This window comes from Pan troglodytes, chromosome 18, assembly GCF_028858775.2.
Source record: "Pan troglodytes isolate AG18354 chromosome 18, NHGRI_mPanTro3-v2.0_pri, whole genome shotgun sequence".
Lineage (NCBI taxonomy): Eukaryota > Metazoa > Chordata > Mammalia > Primates > Hominidae > Pan > Pan troglodytes.
In genome coordinates this window covers 79,454,771-79,477,185 of record NC_072416.2, presented here as the reverse complement: position 1 = coordinate 79,477,185, position 22,415 = coordinate 79,454,771, and the positions used below count along the sequence as shown (strand labels likewise).

Below are 22,415 nucleotides of genomic sequence, written 5' to 3'. Positions count from 1 at the left end.
TCACGGTCCTCGGGTTGTAACAGCATCCTGAGAATTCGCTACAGTTTACTTCGACGTGTAACTCCTCTTTTAAACAGTTACCAGAATGGAGCTGAAAACACACGTTTGGCAAGGAGAAGAATTTCGCCCGGAGGTTCGGACTACCAACCCAAGGAGAACATCGAGAGGGTTTTCTCTGCCTGCACCCAGCGAGGCGCTGTCTGTCCGGCCTCCCAGCGGGCAGGGCGCTCCCTGCCGGGTTGGCGGCGCCGGCCCAGCCCCCGCGCGTGGATTCAGAGGCGAGCGACTGGCGAACTTCAGCGGGGACCGCGGGCCCGGCCTGGGCGAGGGGGTGACTCTTCCTCGGCGCGGCCTCGCCCAGCCCGCAGGTGCGGGTCCCGGCCGGCCCAGGACGGCGTCTGGGGGACTCAGGGTCTCCGAGGCCGGGCGCTCGCCGCGGCGGTGGGAACCGGGAGGGACAAGGCGGGGGATCGCGGTCCGGGTCCGGGGACAACTCCAAGGGGCGCGGGGGTCCCGTGGGGAGCGCGGGCCTGGAAGCCACAGAGGCCGCCCTGGGGACGCGGTCAGCGGGGCCGGGTTCCGGCGCTTGCCGGGAGGGACGCCGCGCCAACGGTGACGCGGGGACCCCGGCGCCGGGGACAGGGGACAGGGTCTGGGGGCCACGCCCGGCCCGGCCGCCCCGCCTCCGGCTCCGGGCAGCACCGCCGCGCCCGCCCGCCGTAGCCCCCTCCCCACCTGATGTACGGGCTGGCCGCCGCCAGGATGTTCTTCTGCACCGGGATCTCCTCCCCGTCGAGGACCAGGTGCGCGTCGCAGAAGCGAGACTCCTCGCGGAAAGAGCTGAGCGCTCGCAGCAGACGCGCGGCGTGCTGAGGGTCAGACACGGCACTGCCCTCAGCCATCGCGGCGCCCGCTCCTCTGCCGACGGGTCCGGCTCCCGACACCGACCGGCCGGACCCCTCGAGCGGCCCGAGTCCTGCGCGCGCGCCCGCCCGGCCCGGCTCTCCGCGCTCTGAGCAGAAGCTGGAGCCCCCGGGACGCGCCTGTGCCATCCGCGGCGCACTGGGCCGGCGCCTTTAAGAAGCCGCGTCGTGAAGTCATTTCTCCGCGACGCCCCCGCACCGTCGCTCCCCGCCCTCTCGCCTCCGCTGCTGGAGACGGCCAATCAGAAGCCTCCTTCCTCCGCCCGCCTAACCAGCTCCGGCTGGGTGCAGCGGAAGGTGTATCCGGATGACATAGGTCGCTGCCGCGATGGAGGGATGTGCGGGCGGGCTAGGATTCCGTGGTTAAGCCTGTGGCCTCTGGAGCCGCGAGTTTGAATCCTGGTTGCAGCTGTTCCACTTACTAGCTGTGTGGCCATGGGTAAGGTGCCCATCCTCAGTTTCTCCGTCTGCAAAATGAAAGCGAATTCTTAGTGTTGTTGTGGACTCATGAGATGATGCATGGAAGCAAGGGCGAAGTCGCTGTAGCTTTCTTTATTTATGAGAGAAAAGGAGCTGCCCAGGTGAGGGGACAAAAACCCGAGAAAACAGACCCGGAAAAGATGGTTTTGGTTGCGGGCTACGAAGGAGACGTAGCAGATGAAGCTGGAGAAGTCCGAAGGAGGCCTTAAATTTTGCAGGGCCTCCTTGGTGTGGGAAGGAGTTTGGTTTCTGCAGGGGTGAAGAACCATGGAAGTACCGTATTTAGCAGGGGGTTTTGTGCAGGTCACTTAGCTCCTGCGTGCAGAATAAGGCGGGGATGGATGTGCTAAAGGCAGATCTATGCTTAGGTATTGCAGGACTAGAGAGAAGGGAATGGGCACCTGGATGAAAGGGTGATGCGGGGGGGGGGGGTAGACAATAGTGGATTGTTTTAAAAAAAATTGTGAGGGAGAGGGAGTTAAGGATAAATATTCTGTTTGAGTAACTGCATGCATGTTTGCACCTTTCAGGGAGAGCTAGGAAATGCGGAAGGGGTGGGCAGTAGAGAGGCAGATGTTTAGATTCAGACAGGCTCCCAACCCAGTGAAGATCAAAGCTGTGATAGAAAGGATCGCTGGGTCAGCTCAGCTGGCAGGCCAAGCCCCACGGTATCTGAAGTTTCCCTGGAGGTTGCTCAGGGCACATGGGCGTGTGGAATGTAGCTACCATTTTGTGCAAACGTTAGGTACTCCATAAGCCTCTAAAAAATTAGCAATTTTATGAGGACTCCGGACCAGAAGAATGTGGCTAGCATTCCAGGCAAGACAGGATGGAATTTTCACTGTCCTTCAACCAACTGAAAGGCTCCAATAAAGTATTGGGTATTTACCCTGAACCAGCCAAGGCTTTGGAGTCACTGGCAGGAATCCAAGTATCTAACTGTTTTCAGGGCAGGAGAATAGATGGGGAGGGTACGGCTGTGGAAGACACATGCATTTCCACTTTCTTCTGTAAATGCAGCTCAGTGTTCCCGGATGCAATGATAAAGATGTCTAGGATTTGCTTCAAAACAAAACAAAGGGATGGGGAAGCAGATGGGAGTGTAGATGAGTCAAAAGTGGCCACAAGTTACTAATTGTTAAAGCCACGTAATGGGGATGTGGAGATTCGTTGTACTGTCTCTATATTGTTGTGGATGTTTAATGGGGATGTGGAGATTCATTGTACTGTTTCTATATTTTTGTGGATGTTGAAAAATATTTTCTTCTTTCTTTTTTTTTTTTTTTGAGATGGAGACTCGCTCTATTGCCCAGGCTGGAGTGCAGCTGTGCAATCTCTGTACACTGCAACCTCCGCCTCCCAGGTTCAAGTGGTTCTCCTGCCTCAGCCTCCCAAGTAGCTGGGACTACAGGCATGTGCCACCATGCCTGGCTAACTTTTGCATCTTTAGTAGAGATGGGGTTTTACCATGTTGGCCAGGCTGGTATCGAACTCCTGACCTTGTGATCCACCCACCTTGGCTTCCCAAAGTGCTGGAATTACAGGCGTAAGCCACCACACCCGGCCGAAAAATATATTTAAAAAGGTAAGAAACACACAAGACAAGCAGCTTGGACTTATCTTCTCCATGATACCTACCCAGTATCCCTGTGAGCAGCTGACATTCCTTTCTCCAAGCAGTTGCTGTATTTTGAACATTGCTCGAGCAAGAAACTTTTTATAATGGGTTTATTTATCCATGTCACCTGCTATACTATGTTTATTGTAGCTCAGCATGATTTCCAGGTACCAAGCCCAGTACTTGGTGCGTAATAGTGCTAACTGAATGTTGGATGGATGGAGGGATTAAAAAAAAGAAAAACACCTGAATATCAGACACTTAATAAATGTTTCTTGGGAGGCCAAGATGGGTGGATCACGAGGTCAGAAGTTCGAGACCAGCCTGGCCAACATGGTAAAACGTCGTCTCTACTAAAAATACAAAAATTAGCTAGGTGTGGTGGCAGGCACCTGTAATCCCCACTGCTCAGGAGGCTGAGGCAGGAGAATCACTTGAGCCCGGGAGGCAGAGGTTGCAGTGAGCCGAGATCGCGCCATTGCACTCCAGCCTGGGTGACAGAGCAAGACTCTGTCTCAAAAAAAATAAAAAATAAAATAAATAAATGTTTTCTGAACTGTATTCTCTGTCTGTTCTTAGTTAATTTGTGTTTGCCATTTTTAAGGTCAAAAACCAGGGAGAGTTCTCTATACAATGTAAATATTTGATAAGTACTTATTAATTGCTTATTGTGCTAGTCTATTCTTTAAATATCAGAGGTTCCAAAACAAAGAACTCCAATAGTAGGATCACAGTCAGGTAACCAATTATCCGAGTAGGAAGGTTGCCTTAGTTGAAGTAACTGGAGGTGAATGGGGATTTGTCAGGCAGGCTCTTCCAGGTAAAGGTGAACCTTCCCTGTTGTTTTGATAGAAGGAGGAAATGGAATGACCATCAAGAGAAGGGTACTTGCTGGCTTGAGAGGATCATCTGTGCAACAGGCAGCTAAGCAGAAGAAGACCTTATATATATATTTAATACCACCCACACTGTTGCTAGTATTCCCCACCGCTCCATCGGCCTGGTGAACTCTTATTCATCCTTCAAAACCCTGCTTAAACATGGCCTTCAGGAAATCTTCAGCTGCCTTCCCAGGACAGAGTGGGTCAGTCCTCTGCATGCTCCTGCTGCTGTGCTGTACTCACCATACTGTACTGTAATTTACTGGTTTGTAAGTCATTTCCACTGCTGGGTTGTGAGCTCCTCCAAGGCAGGGGCTTTGCCTTATCTGCCTATGTTCCCAGGACTTACACAGTGCCTGATGTGTAGTAGGTACCCCATGAATGTTTTACATAATTAGCAGGAGCGTATCAGGTAAATTAGCAAAGCAAACTGTGGGATGTGGGATGTGGGATGTCAGACAATAGGAGTAGGTGGGCTTATGGGAGCTGAAGAGCACATGCTCCTCAGCTCTGATTGATTGCTCTGTGCGATAGGGGCCCAGTGGTGGTGGGTCTAACAACTTTTTAAGAGATTCTGACAATTCAGACTTACATGTTGAATATTCCGGATTTTCAACATTAGCAACTAATTCCATTTGGAGGAAAAAATGTAGCATGGGTCTACAGACAAGATCTGGCTGTAATTCATGTTCAGAGGTAATCAGGAAACGATTAGTTTACTGAAAATGTAGTTGATGATCAAATGGATGCTAGGTTGCCAATAAAATGTGTTGAGTGGAATTCACGTGCCCCAGAAAGCTCCTACTGGTGCTGTGGGCAAGGAAGAGGGCCCAAGTGTGGGAAGAAGGATTCAGGAGGCAGAGCCAACTCTCCCAGTGCTGCCGGAGCCACTCTTGCTTGAGCTGAAGTACTGTGGACTGTTTTGCAGCCTTCTTGATATTGCTCAAACTGAGCCACCCTTGATATTGTGCCTATCAGAATGATGGATTAAATGTTATTGTTTCCTTATATTCCATAGGCATCAGATATCAACTGTCATTGTGAAACATATTACAATGTAAGAGATTTGATACTGTCCTAACAGTTTTAGTCTCTGGTGGCTTTACTGAGCTCTTCTGGTTTAGAGGTGAAACAACACAGAGAAAGGATTTATTTATGTATTCGTTTTTGGTCTGAGGACCAAAAAGGATGTTTGCAAGATATTAACAGTAATCATTCATTCAACAACTGTTTTTAAAGCACCTGCTGTATGATACCTGCTACAGATACAGTGATGGTGAAAGCATAGTTGTCTCAGTGTTATTATAGAAGCTTTTACTCTGTATTTTCCTCGATTTCTATTTTCTGTACTGATCATGCATAATTTTTTACAATCATTAAAAAAACAAGAAAGCAATGTCTTTTTGCAAAAAGGGAAAAAAAAGCTTTCTTTTGCTTTGAAAAATGTGCCCTCAAGAGAGGAATCCACTTGGGGGTTTGGGCTTTTATTTCCTAAAAACTACTTAGAGAGTCCAGTAAGAGAAATAATGCAAAGAAAATATTAACAGTTTGAAAATTCTTTAGCAAATATCAAGTCCAATGGATTTATCTTATTGAAGAGAAAACCAAAGTACAGATGAGCAAATCACTCAGTCAAGGTTATAGGTGTGACCCAGTCAGGGCAGAACAGACTAAGGTCTAGATCTTCTGCTTTCCAGCCCTGTAAGCTTTTCCATTACACCAAGTCGACTTGTCATAAACATTCATTTGTTTGAGACAGTCTCTTCTGATTCATTTTAAGGTAGTCTTCAGATATTTTATTGGGTAAATCTTTCATTTGTCCAAATCTATATATAGCTGTTTTCTTTCCAAAAAAAAGTCTAGGCTCTTTCAAATTGCTGAGTCAGAGAACATCTCAGTATTTATAACGCTTCAGAGTTGGTTCTATGTATTTACACAGTACTCAGAGAAGTGTCTCAGAAACCGGTGAACTAATTAAATTGTAATGAAACTCCATGAAGGTAGTAACTGTTCCTATCCAAATTCATCATGTACTCTACCCCAGCACCCAGTACAGTGCCTGACACACAGTAGGTGCCCAATAAATATTTGCTGAAGGAATAAATTCTAATAGAATTGAGATTTTTCTGTTTACAAGGGATTACTTCACATGTTATTTTTCATATTTCCCCAATGAACTCAAAACGGAAATATTCACCAGTCTGCTTGACATTGCCATTTGAATAATAGAAACCTAGAATTTAACACCTCAGAAAGTAAGCTTCTACTTAAAAAAAAAAAATTAGCTGGGTGTGGTGACACCTACCTTTAGTCCCAGCTACTCGGGAGGCTGAGGTGGGAGGATCACTTGAGCCCAAGAGGTCGAGGCTGCAGGGATCCGTGATCATGCCACTGCACTCCAGCCTGGGAGACACAGTAAGGCCCCGTTTCAAAAAAAAAAAAAAAGTCCTGATTTTACCCCTAAACCTAATCATTTTCCAAGTAAATGGCAGCAGCATTCATTTACCTAGAGACAGAAACTTAGGGTCATTCTTGACCTCTGTCTCTCATACCCTTCATCCAATTCTCTAGTGAATCCTGCAGCTCTTCCTGCAGACTACTTTTTCTTTTCTTTTCTTTTCTTTTCTTTTTTCTTTTTTTGAGACAGAGTCTTGCTCTGTCACCCAGGCTGGAGTGTAGTGGCTCACTGCAACCTCCACCTCTGAGATTCAAGTGATTCTCCTTCCTCAGGCTCCCCAAGTAGCTGGGATTACAGGTGCCCACCACCACACCCAGCTAATTTTTGTATTTTTAGTAGAGACAGCATTTCACCATGTTGGTCAGGCTGGTCTCGAACTCCTGACCTCAGGTGATCTGCTCACCTCAGCCTCCCAAAGTGCTGGGATTACAGGTGTGAGCCACCATGCCCGGCCCTGCAGGCTAACTTCTGAATCCAGCCACTTCTCCCCACCTCCACCAAGACCACGCTGATCCAGGTACCATTCAGCTCTCCTGCAACAGCCTCCTAACTGCTCCCCCTGCTTTCTCTCTTGCCCCCTTATGAATTGTTTCTCCTCCTAAGGTAATCAGATCAAGTCACTTCCCAGTTCAAAGCTCTTCCATGGCTTTCCTTCAAATTAGGGAAAAAACCCAAAGCCCTTACCGTGGTCTAAAAAGCCCTGCGTGATCCGGCTTCCTCCATGGCCTCATTTCCTGCCATTCTGCCCTCAGTGTGCACCAACCAAACTGGCCTTGCTCTTTCTTGAACAAGCCTAGTATATTCCCACCTCAGGGCTTTTGCACTGGCTAATTGCTCAGCCTGGAACTCTCTTTCCTCACATTCTCATAGCTTGCTCTTTCATTCTTAAATCAGAGCTGCAATGTCAGCTCCTCGGAAAGGCCTTGGCTCACACTCCTGCATAAACGCCTCCCCTTAACTGGCTTCATCTTTCTTCACTGCATGTAATCACTACCTAAAATTATATATGTTTATTAGTGTATTATGTGTCTCTTCTGATTATAAGGCTTCATGAGGCCTGGCAAGGATTCTTATCACTTTATTCCTAGCCCCTAAAGCAATGCCTGGCATATAGTATGTGCTCAATAAATGTTTACTTATTGAATGAATGAATGAATATTTTCCTGGACCTTTTCATCTCTTGCTGCCTAACCTAACATTGCCAACTTGGAGGAAGATGAATTATCAAAAGTGATTCAAAGGACCTGAAATAAACGTTGCAAACCTTAGAAGGTCACAATATAGCAGCTCTGGGCATAGGTTGCCCCAATAACTTCTTTCAAGCTAGGTCCAGTGCAAGAACCTTATTCTCCCCTGTCAAGATACATCACTTTGCACTTTTCACCCTTTAAATTTAGTTTGTGTATTTTATGGTGTTTATACACCTGAAAGCATATAAAAGGTGCTTGTTTTCTCCCTAGAATTCTAGCCAGGGTACTGCTGGGTGTACAATGAGCTGGATTATTCTGCAGAATTTACATCACATAAGTAATTTGCCCGTGCCTTAGATCTGTTTAAATATCTGTGAAGTCATTTAAATTCATTTAACTCAAGGGATTTCCTAACAACCTCCCTCTTGGTCTGTTCTCCCAGACTTAGAAGTTGGTTCTTCAATTTCTCCCTCTGCAAAACTGGGGCAATCGTAGCAGTTCTCACAGAGTGGTTATGAGGATTAAATGAGACGGCAGTGATGAAGTGCTGACAAGAAGATCTGGCCCGTAGCAGGTGTTCAGTGAATGCTAAGAGCTGTTACATGTATCATTACTATCACCACCATCATTCTTGTTATCAATGGCGTCCTTGCCCAGCTCAGAAATGATTAGCTTCTAGTTGACTTTCAAGTCAATTAGTCTCTTCACCTCCCAGTCAGGGCCCACCAGTGATACCTCCTCCAGTTCTGGTTGACAGTCTCATTCCTTGTTTTTCTCTAATATTAGTGCTGGGTTTTTGGTGAATTTCATCTATTTTCTAACTCCACCTGACATCTTCATTTTCTACTCCAGGGCTTTAAACATCCCATTCTACACCTTTTATTGCATGTTCCTTGCCTTTATTTTTTTTTTTAATGTTTAAATCCATCCTTGTGTTTTCTGAAATATGTCAGACCTCTTCTTTAACCAGTAAGTTTTGAAACTAATTAATACTTTAATACATTTAGCTTTTAAAAATGTCTTTATTGAGGTATAATACACAGTAAAGTGCACTAATCTTAAGTGCACGGCTGAATGAATGTTTCCATGTGAAATGGAAACATTTCACACGTGTGAAATCCCCAGCCACATCAAAATATAGAACATTTCCAGCAACCCAGAGGCTCCCTAAGGCCCGTTTCCAATCAGTGCTACCCAAAAGAAACTGGCCGGGTGCCGTGGCTTACGTCTGTAATCCCAGCACTTTGGGAGGCTGAGGCGGGAGGATCACAAGGTCAGGAGTTCAAGACCAGCCTGGCCAACGTGGTGAAACCCCGTCTGTACTAAAAATACAAAAAATAAAAAATAAAAAATAAAATAATAAATTAGCCAGGCTGGTGGAGGGTGCCTGTAATCCCAGCAACTCGGGAGGCTGAGGCAGGAGAATCACTTGAAAGCAGAAGCCGGAAGGCAGAGGTTGCAGTGAGCCGAGATCACACCACTGCACTCCAGCCTGGGCAACAAGAGTGAAACTCTTGTCTCAAAAGAAAAAAAAAAAGAAAAGAAACCACTGTTATGGCTTCTATCACTATTGATTTGTTTTTCCTGTTCTTGAACTTTTGCATTTGGTTTCTTTCACTCAATGTGATATCTTCAAAATTCTTTCGTTTTGTTGCTTGTAGCAATAGTTGGTTCTTTATTGCTGTGAGTATACCATTGTGTGACTACTCCACAATATATTTATCCATTTTCCTATCAATGGATAGATAATTTTTCCATTTCAGGGCTATTCTAATAAAACTGTTATGAACATTTAAAATATATGGTTGGCACTTTGGGAGGCTGAGGTGGGCAGATCACTTGAGGCCAGGAGTTTGAGACCAGGCTGGCCAACATAGCGTCTCTCCTAAAAATACAAAAATTAGCCATATGTGGTGGCGGGCACCTGTAATCTCAGCTACTTGGAAGGCTGAGGCAGGAAAATCCCTTGAACCCGGGAGGCGGAGGTTGCAATGAGCCGAGATCGCACCACTGCACTCCAGCCTGGGCAACAGAGTGAGACTCCATCTCAAATAAATAAATAAATAAATAAATCTCCAATAAATAAATAAAATAAAAATACATGGTTGAATTTATGCACTTTTTTCCACAGGAGGATATGGCCAAGAGTTCAGCTGCTGGGTTGCAGGGTTGGCACATACGTTCAGCTTGAGCTGACAGTTTTCCAAAGTGGTTGTACCAAATTATACTCCCACAGTAATGTCTGAGAGTTCCAGTAGCTTCACATGCTCCAGTAATTGGTGGTATCAGTCTTTTAATTATGCCTGTCCTGGTGGGTGTGTAGGTGTCCTGGTAGGTGTCTTATTTTCATTCGTATTTCTCTAATGAATAATGATGTTGAGCACCTTTCTGTATGCATTTTGATCACTTGGTGATTTTTTGGGGTTAGGTGATTACTGAAGTTTTCTCTCATTTTTAACTGTTGGATTTTTTTTTTTTTTTTTTTTTTTGAGATGGAGTTTCACTCTTGTTTTCTAGGCTAGAGTGCAATGGTGCAATTTCAGCCCACCATAACCTTGGCTCACTGCAACCTCCACCTCCGGGGTTCAAGCGATTCTCCTGCCTCAGCCTCCCGAGTAGCTGGGATTACAGGCATGCACCACCACGCCCAGCTAATTTTGTATTTTTAGTAGAGACAGGGTTTTGCCATGTTGGTCAGGCTGCTCTCGAACTCCCAACCTCAGGTGATCTGCCCGCCTCAGCCTCCCAAAGTGCTGGGTTTACAGGCATGAGCCACCGCGCCCAGCCAACAGTTGGATTTTTAAATTAACATTTAGGTGTTCTTTATTTTATATATATAATAATATATAAATAAAGACAGATTTCTTCTGCTAGTCTGTGGCTTGCCTTTCTACCCTGTAAATGGTATCTTTGATGAACAGATATTCTTAGTTTTCATGAAGTTCAATGTATCAATATTTTCTTTTATGGCTGGTGCTTTTCATAATCTGTTTAAGAAATCTCAGCAATCATGAGATTCTCCTGTGCTTTCTTCTAGAAGCTTTTTTTGTTTTCCTTTTCACAATTAGGTCTATGATCCACCTCAAATACATGCATTTTCTTGAATCCAGCTCAAAATCTATCTCTTTTCAGAGACTCATAGACCTAAATGTAAATTCACGCATGCTTTTAATCACTCATTCATTAAAAAAAAAAATTTAAGCACTACCATATGCCAGGCGCTTAGGGGAAACCAAAAGCAATAAGAATCAACATTTAATTTAAGAAACATATTGGCTAGCAGGGGAGGGAGTGAGACTTGCACGTGAACAATATCTAAAAAGTAATCATTTAGTTGGAAAACCTGATGTGCCCTGATCATTCAAACATGCTGCGTGGAGTCACCTCCTTTATAACATAGGCAGGTGGATTCCATTCCCTAAATGCCAGTGATCGTGTCTTCAACACCCTTTACTAGTACCCCTTTACTCCGGTAAAAGTCCAGGTCTTTGTGCCTGGTGCTTGAGGTGTCCACCATCTGGCCCCTCCCTCCTTCCTCAACCTCGTTTTCTGAATGCTCATTATCCTTCATCCAAACCCTCCACACGGACTCACCTGAATTCCTGAACAGAGTCAGCTGATTCATCCTGCCAGTTCTTTGTCTCTGCTTTTCCCTCCTGCCTGAACTTCTCTCCTGTGACTTTGATGCCTGAAAAACCTCTTGCCTCTACTGCATTAGCTCTGTGAAGCCTCTTCCGGCTTGCTTGCGCGTCGAAATCTACCTCAGGAGGCAGATTGCAAGGTGCAAATCCAGCTTCTATCACTTTCCAGCTCTGCAACCCTGGGCATGTTACTTAAGCTGCCCAAGCCTCAGGTTCCTTATTGGGAATAATTGCAATTCCTGCTCTATATGGTTTTGCACAGAATGAACAAGTGTGGCCAGGTGTGGTGGCTCACGCCTGTAGTCCCTGCACTTTGGGAGGCTGAGGCAGGCAGATCACCTGAGGTCAGGAGATTGAGACTGGCCTGGCCAATGTGGTGAAACTCCGTCTCTACTAAAAATATACAAGTTAGCTGGGCATGGTGGCAGGTGCCTGTAATCACAGCTACTCGGGAGGCTGAGGCAGGAGAATCGCTTGAACCCAGGAGGCAGAGGTTGCAGTGAGCCAAGATTGTGCCACTGCACTCCAGCCTGGACGACAGAGCGAGATGCCGTCAAAAAAAAAAAAAAAAAAATCAACAAGTTTATCCAGATACAGTTGGGTAGCGCAGTGTCTGGCACATAGTAAATTCTCAGTAACTGTTAGTCTAAAAAAACATAGTCACACCCATCACACTAATGACATTTATTTGTTAACATTTTGGTCCTTACACCAGACTGGAAGTTTCTTTTCTTTTTTTTTTTTTTTTAACATTTACTTATTATTTGTTTGTTTTTTAAATTCAAGATAGGATCTCACCATTTTGCCCAGGCTGGACTCCTGGGCTCAAACAATCCTCCCACCTCAGCCTGGGAGTTTGTTGAAATCAGAGCTCTTTTTCTTAATTCTTCTGTGATTCTAGTGCCCCTCTGTGAAGTTCTTATTCAGTGCAATTCCCTGTGCAGGGAGCTTTATGTTTATTACCCTCAATGAATCCTTGCAACCGCCTACAAGATAAGAATTAGGGTCTCCATGTTATGGTTTAAAAGATGGAGGCTTGCTGGGTATGGTGGTTCACACCTGTAATCCCAGCACTTTGGGAGGCTGAGGGGAGCAGATCACCTGAGGTCAGGAGTTCGAGACCAGCCTGGCTAACACGGTGAAGCCCCATCTCTACTAAAATACAAAAATTAGCCAGGTGTGGTGGGACACACCTGTAATCCCAGCTACTTGGGAGGCTGAGGCAGAAATGCTTGAACCCAGGAGGTAGAGGTTGCAGTGAGCCGAGATCACACCACTGCACTGCAGCCTGAGTGACAGAGTGAGATTCTGTCTCAAAAACAAAAAGATGGAGGCTTAGAGAGGTGAAGCCCTGTCCTATGCTAATGTCAACTAATTCATGGTATAGCCAGGGTTTTGAATCTTTGCTTCATTGCAAAGTGTATGAGCCATTCATCATATATCGCTTCCTCTCTGTGCATCCCCAGCACCTACACAGTGAACTCGGGAAATATTTGATGAATGGAATTGAATTTGTTAAGCCCAGAGCCCACCCAGTGTTTCAAAATGTATCATGGTTCATTTGAGCTGCTAAAGGTCTCAATGTGACCCTCAAAGCCTAATCAATCCAAGACTGAGAACCTCTGGCAAAGAAGATAGCATCTAGCACAGCTGACTGTGTCTTCCACTTTTCCCTCTTGGGAAACAGTGGTTTCAACATCATTAATTTGTACTTTGCGACTTCAAGGTGTGCTCTTTAATTGACACAATGTTGCCTTTCCAGAGGAACAGGTTGTCACTTTTCACAAAATTTGTCCTATTTAATGGAACTTTGTCTGGTGTCTAATTACCTACTGTTTCTTCTCTTGCTTTATGACAGTTCTAAGCTTTTAAAATTGTGTGCCAAGAGTCTTGGGAAGACCCTTTTCACTTCTGGAAGCTTGGCCTCTCTAGCTCAATTGTAAATGTCTTGAGAGCAGGGACCACATTGTAACCATCTGTATCTCTCATGGCACCAGACTCAGGCAGCGATGCAATAAGTCTTTGCCACATTCATTTTCTGTGTACTTTTTCCATGCTGGACACTGGGCTAGGTTTTGGGAAGGAGAAAGGAGGAATCAGATTGAGATCTTGTCCTCTAGGAGCCTACAATCCAACAGGACATAAGACTGAAACACAAAAGTCTGACATGGAAAAATGGTGTGTGTGGTGGGGAGTGTGGCTGAGAGCTATGCTAGGCTGCAACCATTCTCAAAAGCATCACTTGTACTTAAAGATTGGTGGGAAATTCTTTGATACGAAAACAAATGTGGGTCTAATATGGAGGTAAAACACAGATTTGAAGATGCTATATTAGATAGACTCTTCCCTCCATTTCCCTTGTAGGTGACTTCCCTTAGGAGTATTTTGGTGGGTGATATTAACAGACGTTGCCATTGGCATCAGATAGAATTAGATTTTCAGTTCAAAGTCTGCACTGTCACTTCCCAGCTGTGTTGTGTGACTTTGAGCAAGTGGCCTGGAGAACGTTCTGTGAACCTCCGTTTATTCATTATTTTTGTGAGAATAAGTGTTTTTTTTTTAAATTTTAATTTTAGAGATGGGGTCTCACTGTGTTGCCCACACTGATCTTGAACTCCTGTCCTTAAGCAATTCTCCTACCTAAGCCTCCCAAAATGCTGGGATTACAGGGGCATGCCACCGTGCCCCGCCAGGATAAGTGTCTCATATAAAGCTTTGGTCACACACATGGTAGCTTTCATACTTACTGTGAGGAAATGAATGTTTACAGAGTGGATGGATGGATGGATGGATGGATGGATGGATGGATGGAGTTGGGAACAAGACAGTCTGTTGCCACATAACAAAAAAAGGCATATATTCCCTTTATCATTAATTCTTTGCAATTCTATAGTATTTTGTACCCTCAAAGTACAAAAAATAAAGAAATTAGAAGTATCCCTATTTCACCTATGAGAAAAATAGAGGCCTCAAGAAATGCCCACAATCTTATAAAAATTGAGATTAGTCCACTTGAGATTTGGACCAGCACCTGGTTTGGCATCTTTAACACAATTGGTTAGTCTGGGGGTAGGAACAAGGAGAAGGTACACACGTGTCACACGACCGCCTTTCCTTTCTGAGCTGTGTGCGGCCTGTGAATTTCAGCCATATATCACCAGTCACAGAATCACCGAATCCTCAGAGCTGGGGCAGTGCAGAAGTGCTTCACTTCCCTATTGAGAATCTGAAGCAAGCTGTGGATTCTACTGTCCTTGAGAACACGCATGCACACAGAAAGTCACATACAGTTTCCGGAAGCCAATGGGGCACCCTGAAGCCCCTCCATCACACCTCCTCAGGTACTCATGACCCCTCTACAGTGAACAAACTGAGACTAACCAACCCCAGAAACCACAAACTCATTACCTCCAGGCACATTGGTGGAAACAGTAACACCCAACATCACAGACTCTGGCAACTTCAGCCAGGGACAAATCACTATCTCAACTCTGCAATCATTTTAATTCTAAAATGTTTATCCTTCAGTAACTATTCAAAGCCAAACCATTCATTTCCCTCCTAGGCTTTCGCAAGTCTTGGTGGAGATGAGAATTGAGGTTATCTGTGTTTTAGAGATCAAAATTGCCAGTGTGGTAATGGAATGGGGTGGAGCCCAGTGAACAGGATAATCCATAGGTTACTCAACAATCGATTGGCTTCACAACAGGCCATGGCTTCATCACCATGAAAGCCAAGATTGGCCACCATAGATAACCAGATTTGCAGCTGAATGAGGCTTGGGGAGGCCATTCAGTTCACACGTTAATTCCACAACACATGTACTGAGTACCTGCCGTGTGCCAGATACTGTTCCAGATGCCTAGAAGACATCTGAGACTAAAACATGGAAACTCCTTGCCCCACGAAACTTACATCCTTGTGAGAAAGGTGGACAAATACCAACAAACATAGTAAGTAAATTATACAATATATTAAGTGACAAAAAGCTATGGGGAAGAAGTAAACTTAAGTAGGGTAAGGCAATGGGGAGTGTGTATGATGGAGGGGCAAGCTGTGTTGTTAAATTAGGGTCAGGAAATCCTCACTGAAGGGGAGATTCGAACAAACTTGATGGAAGAGAAAACACACATTCCTGAAAGGACGGAGCCAAGAGGCTGCCAACAAGGATGCTAAACAGTTAAAATGGATTCATGCACTCAACAAATATTTATTGAGTGCATTAAGAGCTGGGTGCTTGTGGTCATCTAAATAGTGGCCCCCAAAGATACCCAGGTCCTAATCCCTGGAATCTGCGAATGTTGCTTTATGTGGCAAAAGGGACTTTGCAGATGTAGTCAAGGTAAGGATCTTGATATGGGAAGAGTCTCCTGGATTATCTGGGTGTGGCCATGGAAGCAGGGGGAGAGAGGGTGAAGGAATGGGGCCACAAACTAAAAACTGAGGCAGCTGGAAAAGTCAAGGAAGTGGATTCACCTATAGAGGCTCCAGAAGAAACAGCCCTGCTAAGACCTGGGTTTTCATCCTTGTGAGACTCATTTTGGATTTCTGACCCTCAGAAGTGTAAGAAAATCAATTGATGTTTTAGGGCATTACCAAGTTGGCAATAATTTTTTTGCATCAGCAGGAAACTTGTGTTCATGTGTGAAGCGCTGAAGCATAGTGCTCAGGCCAGCATGAGTTGTCAATAGACTTTAGCGGTTATTGGTGTTGTAATTATTATAATAAACAAGCTCAATTCCTGCCCTTACCTAGAGAGGATGTACAAACAACATGGACATCACTGTCCCTCTTACACTAATTCCAATGGTAATGCAAATAACCCTGAACTAGACCACAGCTTCTTGCTTTCCCCAACCAAATGGCAGACTGAAGACAAAGTCACAACGCCAAGATGACCTTCAGGCAATCCAGGCCTTCCACCAGTCCCAAAGCCACCCCCCAACTTTCCCACCTACTCCAGGATATCAGTCCCCTTCAGTCCTCCTGGGACACAGTGGATGTACTCACCTGAAGAAAATACTGGTGAATCCCACCAGGACGTGTGACTCTGAATGGAGCACAGGTATGCTGGACTAACCTGAACCTCACCAGGACCCCGCGATGAAGACAGAGGAAGTCGTTTAAATCTCCACTGCAGAAAGAGCCATGGGACCCACCACTGACAGGCATCCATCTGGGTTTCCTGGTCTTGAATTAAGTGAGTCTTGCTGGGGCCAGCAGAGAGCTGCCCTACAACTGCTTCTCTTGGAATGAAGGAAGAATCTAGGAAATGTTGGAGGGAAAGGGGCAACTTTTTTTTTTGCCCTATCTGGATGGCTTATCAACCCCAAATGGTGACTTTTTTGTTGGCACAACTAGATATCCATGTATAAAAGAACAAAGTTGGACCCCTGCCTCACACTGCATACAAAGATTAACTCAAAATGGATCGTAGACATAAATGTAAGTGCCAAAATGGTAAAATTATTTGAAGAAAACATAGGAGTAATTCTTTATGACCGTTTCCTAGATGCGACACCAGAAGTGCAAGTGATCAAAGAAAAATTAGATAAATTGCACTTCATCAAAACTTAAAAACTGGCCGGGCGCGGTGGCTCACGCCTGTAATCCCAGCACTTTGGGAGGCCGAGGCGGGTGGATCACCTGAGGTCAGGAGTTCAAGACCAGCCTGACCAACATGGAGAAACCCCATCTCTACTAAAAACACAAAATTAGCCGGGCGTGGTGGTACATGCCTGTAATCCTAGCTACTTGGGAGGCTGAGGCAGGAGAATCGCTTGAACCTGGGAGGTGGAGGTTGCAGTGAGCTGAGATCATTGCGCCATTGCACTCCAGCCTGGGCAACAAGAGCAAAACTCTGTCTCAAAAAAAAAAAAAAAACTTAAAAACTTTTGTACTTCAGGGAACATCATCAAGAAAGTGAAAAGACTAGCTACAGAATGGGAGAAGATATTTGAAAATCATATGTTTGATAGAAGGTTTACATCTATCAGATATAAAGAACTCTTGCAACTCAACAATAAAATGACAAGTACCCCAATTAAAAAAGGATTTGAGGCTGGGCGCAGTGGCTCACGCCTGTAATCCCAACACTTTGGGAGGGTGAGGCAGATGGATCACTCGAGGTCAGGAGTTCAAGACCAGCCTGGGCAACATGGTGAAATCTCTACTAAAATATAAAAATTAGCCAGGCGTGGTGGCGCATACCTGTAGTCCCAACTACTCAGGAGGCTGAGGGAGGAGAATCACTTGAACCCAGGAGGTGGAGGTTGCAGTGAGCTGAGAGTGCGCCACTGCACTACAGCCTGAGGGACAAAGCGAGACTCCGTCTCAAAAAAAAAAAAAAAAAAAAAGGATTTGAGTAGACATTTCTCCAAAGAAGATATACAAATGGCCAATAAACACATGCAAAGAGGCTCAGCGTCATTAGTCATGAGTGAAGAGCAAATCAAAACCACAGTGAGATGCCACTTCAGTCCCACTACGCTGGCTAAGCTAGGAAAAGCAGACAATGCCAAGTGTTAGGGAGAATGTGGACATATTGAACTCTCATACATTGCTGGTGGGATTGTAAAAATGCCACAACCACTTTGGAAAACAGGCAGTTCCTCAAAATGTTAAATGTAGAGTCATCATGTGACCCAACAATTCCACTCCTAGGCATACACTTAAGAGAATGAAAACATGTCCACACAACAACTTGTACATAAATGTTCATAGCAGCACTATTCGTGACAGCCAAAAAGAAGAAACAGCCGGGCATGGTGGCTCACACCTGTATTCCCAGCACTTTGGGAGGCTGAGATGGGAGGATCGCTTGAGCCCAGGTGTTTGAGACCACCCTGGGCAACATAGTGAGACCCTGTCTCTACCAAAAAAAAAAAAAAAAAATTGGCCGAACATGGTGGGTGCCTGTAGTCCCAACTACTCTGGAGGTTGAGGCAGGAGTATCCCAACAGCCCGGGGAGAGGAGGTTGCAGTGAGCCAAGATTGTGCCTCCGCACTCCAGCCTGGGTGACAGAGTGAGACCCTGTCTCAAAAAAAAAAAGAAAGAAATGAAGAAACAACCTAAATGCTTACCAACTGATAAATGGATAAGCAAACTGTGGTATATTTGTGCAATGAATGTTATTCAGCAGTACAAAGTAAAGAAGTCGCAATTTGTGCAACAACATAGATGAAACTTCAAAAAGAATTAGTAAAAGGAGGGTCACAAAACCCCCATATATTACATAATTCCATTTATATGAAATGTCCGGAATAAGCAAATCCACAAAGACAGAAGGTAGATTTTTGGTTGCCTGGAACTGGGGGGGTGCAGAATGAGGAGTAATTCTAATGAGTACAGGGGTTTTTTTGGAGTGATAAAATGTTCTAAAATTAGGCAGTAGCGATGGTTACACAACTCTCAATATACTAAACTAAAATCATTATATATGTATGCCAGGCTGGTCTTGAACTCCTGGGCTCAAGCAATATTCCCAGCTTGGCCTCCCAAAGTGCTGGGATTACAGATATGGGCCACCATGCCCAGCTGAGTTGTACATTTTAAGTGGGTGAGTTTTTTGGTATGTGACTTAGATCTCAAAAAAGCCACACATATATATAATACATTTTAAAATATGTATTATATATTTTAAAATAGATTATATATATATTTAAAAATACATATTTTACATATATATTAAAAATATATATGTATATTTTAATGAATGTCAGTCCTTGATTGTCCTTGAAGCTACCTTTGGAGAATTCTCTTTAGTTAATGCCAGTTTCATTTCTGACCTGAGTGCAGACAAAGTGGGGGTCTGCTTGAAGCTGTCTTTTGCTGTGGCCCCCGCCTTCTGCCCAGCAGTTCAGGTTTTCCAGATTCCCATATGCTTCCCTGACTCCAGGGCCAGGCACACGCCCCTTTTTAAATCTGGATCACCTGTTTCACCTTGCCAACTGCTACCATCCTTCCCCTTGCAGCCGTCCCTGGCTAAGGTTGCAGAGGGTACGCCCACTTTTCACCTCCATTCCATTGTATTGTGTTGGCTTTTCACAAAGCCATATACTCCCTGAGGACAGTGAAGCACTGGTTTTTTCCAGCACTATATGCAAGCACAGTCTTGATTATCACTGAATGAGTGAATGAATGTGTGAATGTATGCCTGAAAAAGAATATGTATTTGTGGCCAGGCACGGTGGCTCACGCCTGTAATCCCAGGACTTTGGGAGGCCAAGGCAGGTGGATCACCTGAGGTCAGGAGTTCGGGACCAGCCTGGCCAACATGGTGAAACTCCGTCTCTACTAAAAATACAAAAAAATTAGCCGGGTGTGGTGGCGCATGCCTGTAGTCCCAGCTACTTGGGAGGCTGAGGCAGGAGAATCGCTTAAACCCGGGAGGCAGAGGTTGCAGTGAGCTGAGATCGTGCCACTGCACTCCAGCCTGGGTGACAAAGCGAGACTCCATCTCAAAAACCAACCAACTAAACAAAAACCACGCATTCGTATGGAGTGGAAGAATATGGAGAAGTGGAACGACTAGGGAAAAGGAAGGAGGGAGAATTTGAACTAAAATGATATTACCATATACCCATGTTTTTTCAGTTTCCTCACAAATGTGTTTTCTCAGCCCTATCACCATTTTGACCATTTGAGCCTCAAATATCCAAGATTGTCTTCTTGGTTTCAGTCTTATGAATCAAGCCAAACCTTTGGCCTTTCAAGAAAACACCCATTACCTTGTTTTTCTACTCTTTGGCTCAGAAATTTTGAGTGGGGAATCTAGCTGAAGATAATAACAGTAACAGCTACCCAAATACAGGGTAGGGGATGAACTCTAGAATTTTATGCAGGACGTTACTTATCAGGGCCTTATCTATAATAGCCAAAAATTGGAAATAACCTAAATGTCCAACAGTAGGGTAGTCTACATTACACCATGCCCCCAAGAAGGAATAATATGCACCCATTAAAAGAATTTAATGACCTGGGAAAATGCTTGCATCATATGTTAAGTGAAAAAGAGTAGGTTATAAACTGGTGATCACTAATATGTAAACGCTGCCCACACACACGCACTCAAAAACACCTGGAGAAAAACATATCAAAATGATTTCAGTGGTTTCCTTTTGGTAATGTAACTGTGGTATCTTTCTCATTTATTTCTTTAACTTATCCAGGTGTTCTACAATGAACAGATAAGATTTAACACAGGAAAAAAAACAAAAAGGAAATAACAAAAAGCCCTAAGCCTGACTCTGTCCACTGCTCTTTCTTGGGAAATTCCCTCTGCACCTGCTTTGTTCAGGCAACCACATCTGTCTCCAAATTTCTTTTTTTGGTTTGAGACGTTGTCTCACTCTGTCGCCCAGCCTGGAGTGCTGTGGCGCGATCTCAGCTCACTGCAGGCTCCGCCTCCCAGGTTCACGCCATTCTCCTGCCTCAGCCTCCCAAGTAGCTGGGATTACAGGCACCCGCCACCACGCCCGGCTAATTTTTTGTATTTTTAGTAGAGATGGGGTTTCACCGTGTTAGCCAGGATGTTCTCCATCTCCTGACCTCAAGTGATCCTCCCACCTCGGCCTCCCAAAGTGCTGGGATTACAGGCATGAGCCACCGCGCCTGGCCTTGGGAAAGCCTTTCTTAGTTATGAGAAAGAAACTGTTCTCTTCCCCACCCTGGCTGAATACAGTGCCGCCACATCTCTGTTTGCTGGTTGTGTCCAAGAAAATCTGCCTCTTAGCTGGGGATGGACCTCAAAGGATGCTTTTTGATGTGGCACAGGAGCTGGGGCAGTTGGCGCTGTGTTTTTCTGTGCAGGGTCTCTGAGTCTAAACTCCCAGGAAGAAGTTCAAATGTTGAGGCCATACATCTCATCACTGTTGGATGTTGAGAACGGTGGTGATGACTTTTTGGTCTGCATGTCCTGATTTGTCATGAGAAAGACATCTCCTGGCCATTTAAAAACCACCCAAACAGTCTTTAAACAGTTTTTAAGAAGCCATCAAAGGTGTTTCTACTTAACCTGGACCAGCAACCTTCTTAAAGGAGTCAGGCTGAACTTTGGTCAGGAGGAAGTGTTTGTGCAAATATTGTAGATGTCACGCCAACACACTTAGATTTTTCGTGAGTTGATTGCCCAAGTATCTATCCAGCTTATTCCTGAATTGGGATTAAATTAGAGAAAGCTTTGGTGGAAAAAGTTAGTGGGTCAGCAAACATTTGGGTTTCCTAGCGTGTTCCTGACGCTTGCAGCATAGAGCACTTGAGAAATGCTGTGGCTTTATCAAAGCAATAAACAAATCCTGCAGAACTTCCTGGTCATATATTCCACCCACATGAAACATAACAAGGAAGGCTCAGAGGGTAAGATGGAGCGTCTCTTGGGTCCTTCAAGAACGGAGCACGCATCATAGCTCTTGTGGAGTTTTGAGCTAATTACCCTGGCCTGTGTATGAAATGTGTCAGAATTAAGGACCCAGATAAATTGAATATCTTGGCATCAACTTTTGGTGTTTTTGAAACTGAGAAAGAAAGATTTGGTGTGCCAGCCTCCCTCATCAGTCTGGTATTCTACCTGTCATCTTCAACAAGATAAACAAACCACGGACATATTTTTCTTCCCCGCAGAACTGCACCCTTTTTCATGACTAGTTCTGGGTACTGTTAGGCAATAGGAATCTAGTAGAATGGAGGTGGGGAAGCATTTTTTAATTCTACCCTCTTCTCAAATATTTAAAGTAGAAGAATGAGTGGGTGAGGGCCTGTCACATTTTTCAATTCTTTTCCATTCGTGCCACCCAAACGCAGCCCTTAATCGTGCTTTTTTCAGGCCACTAGAGTTGGCATTTCCCTTTTGTCTATTCTGTTTTATTTTATTTTGTTTTGTTTTGAGACAGAGTCTCACTCTGTCACCCAGGCTGGAGTGCAGTGGCGCGATCTCAGCTCACTGCAACCTCCGCCCCCTGGGTTCACGTGATTCTCCTGCCTCAGCCTCCTAAGTAGCTGGGATTACAGGCACCCACCACCAAGCCCGGCTAATTTTTGTATTTTTAGTAGAGACAAGGTTTCACCATGTTGGCCAGGCTGGTCTGGAGCTCCTGACCTCATGATCTGCCTGCCTTGGCCTCCCAAAGTGCTGGGATTACAGAGGTGGGCCACCACGCCCGGTCCCCCTTCGTCCATTTTATCAAGGCTGGAGGTACTGAGGTTCCCAAAGACGATTCTGAGGAA

The 22,415-nt window shown here is 45.0% G+C and overlaps 1 protein-coding gene across 4 annotated transcripts in view; it reads right to left on the bottom strand.

Annotated features, from left to right (window-relative positions):
- GAN (gigaxonin) overlaps nt 1–1,099 on the bottom strand; it is a 74,003-nt gene extending 72,904 nt beyond the window's left edge. For 2 of the 4 annotated variants that reach the window (XM_016930234.4, XM_054668491.2), the window contains exon 1: nt 736–1,099. In XM_016930234.4, the coding sequence (XP_016785723.1) occupies nt 736–1,052 (317 nt within the window). In that variant the 5' untranslated portion in view covers nt 1,053–1,099. The remainder of the gene's footprint in view (nt 1–735) is intronic. The other 2 variants (XR_010152650.1, XM_063797863.1) reach the window with 2 other exon arrangements.
- Nucleotides 1,100–22,415: the final 21,316 nt, after the last annotated feature.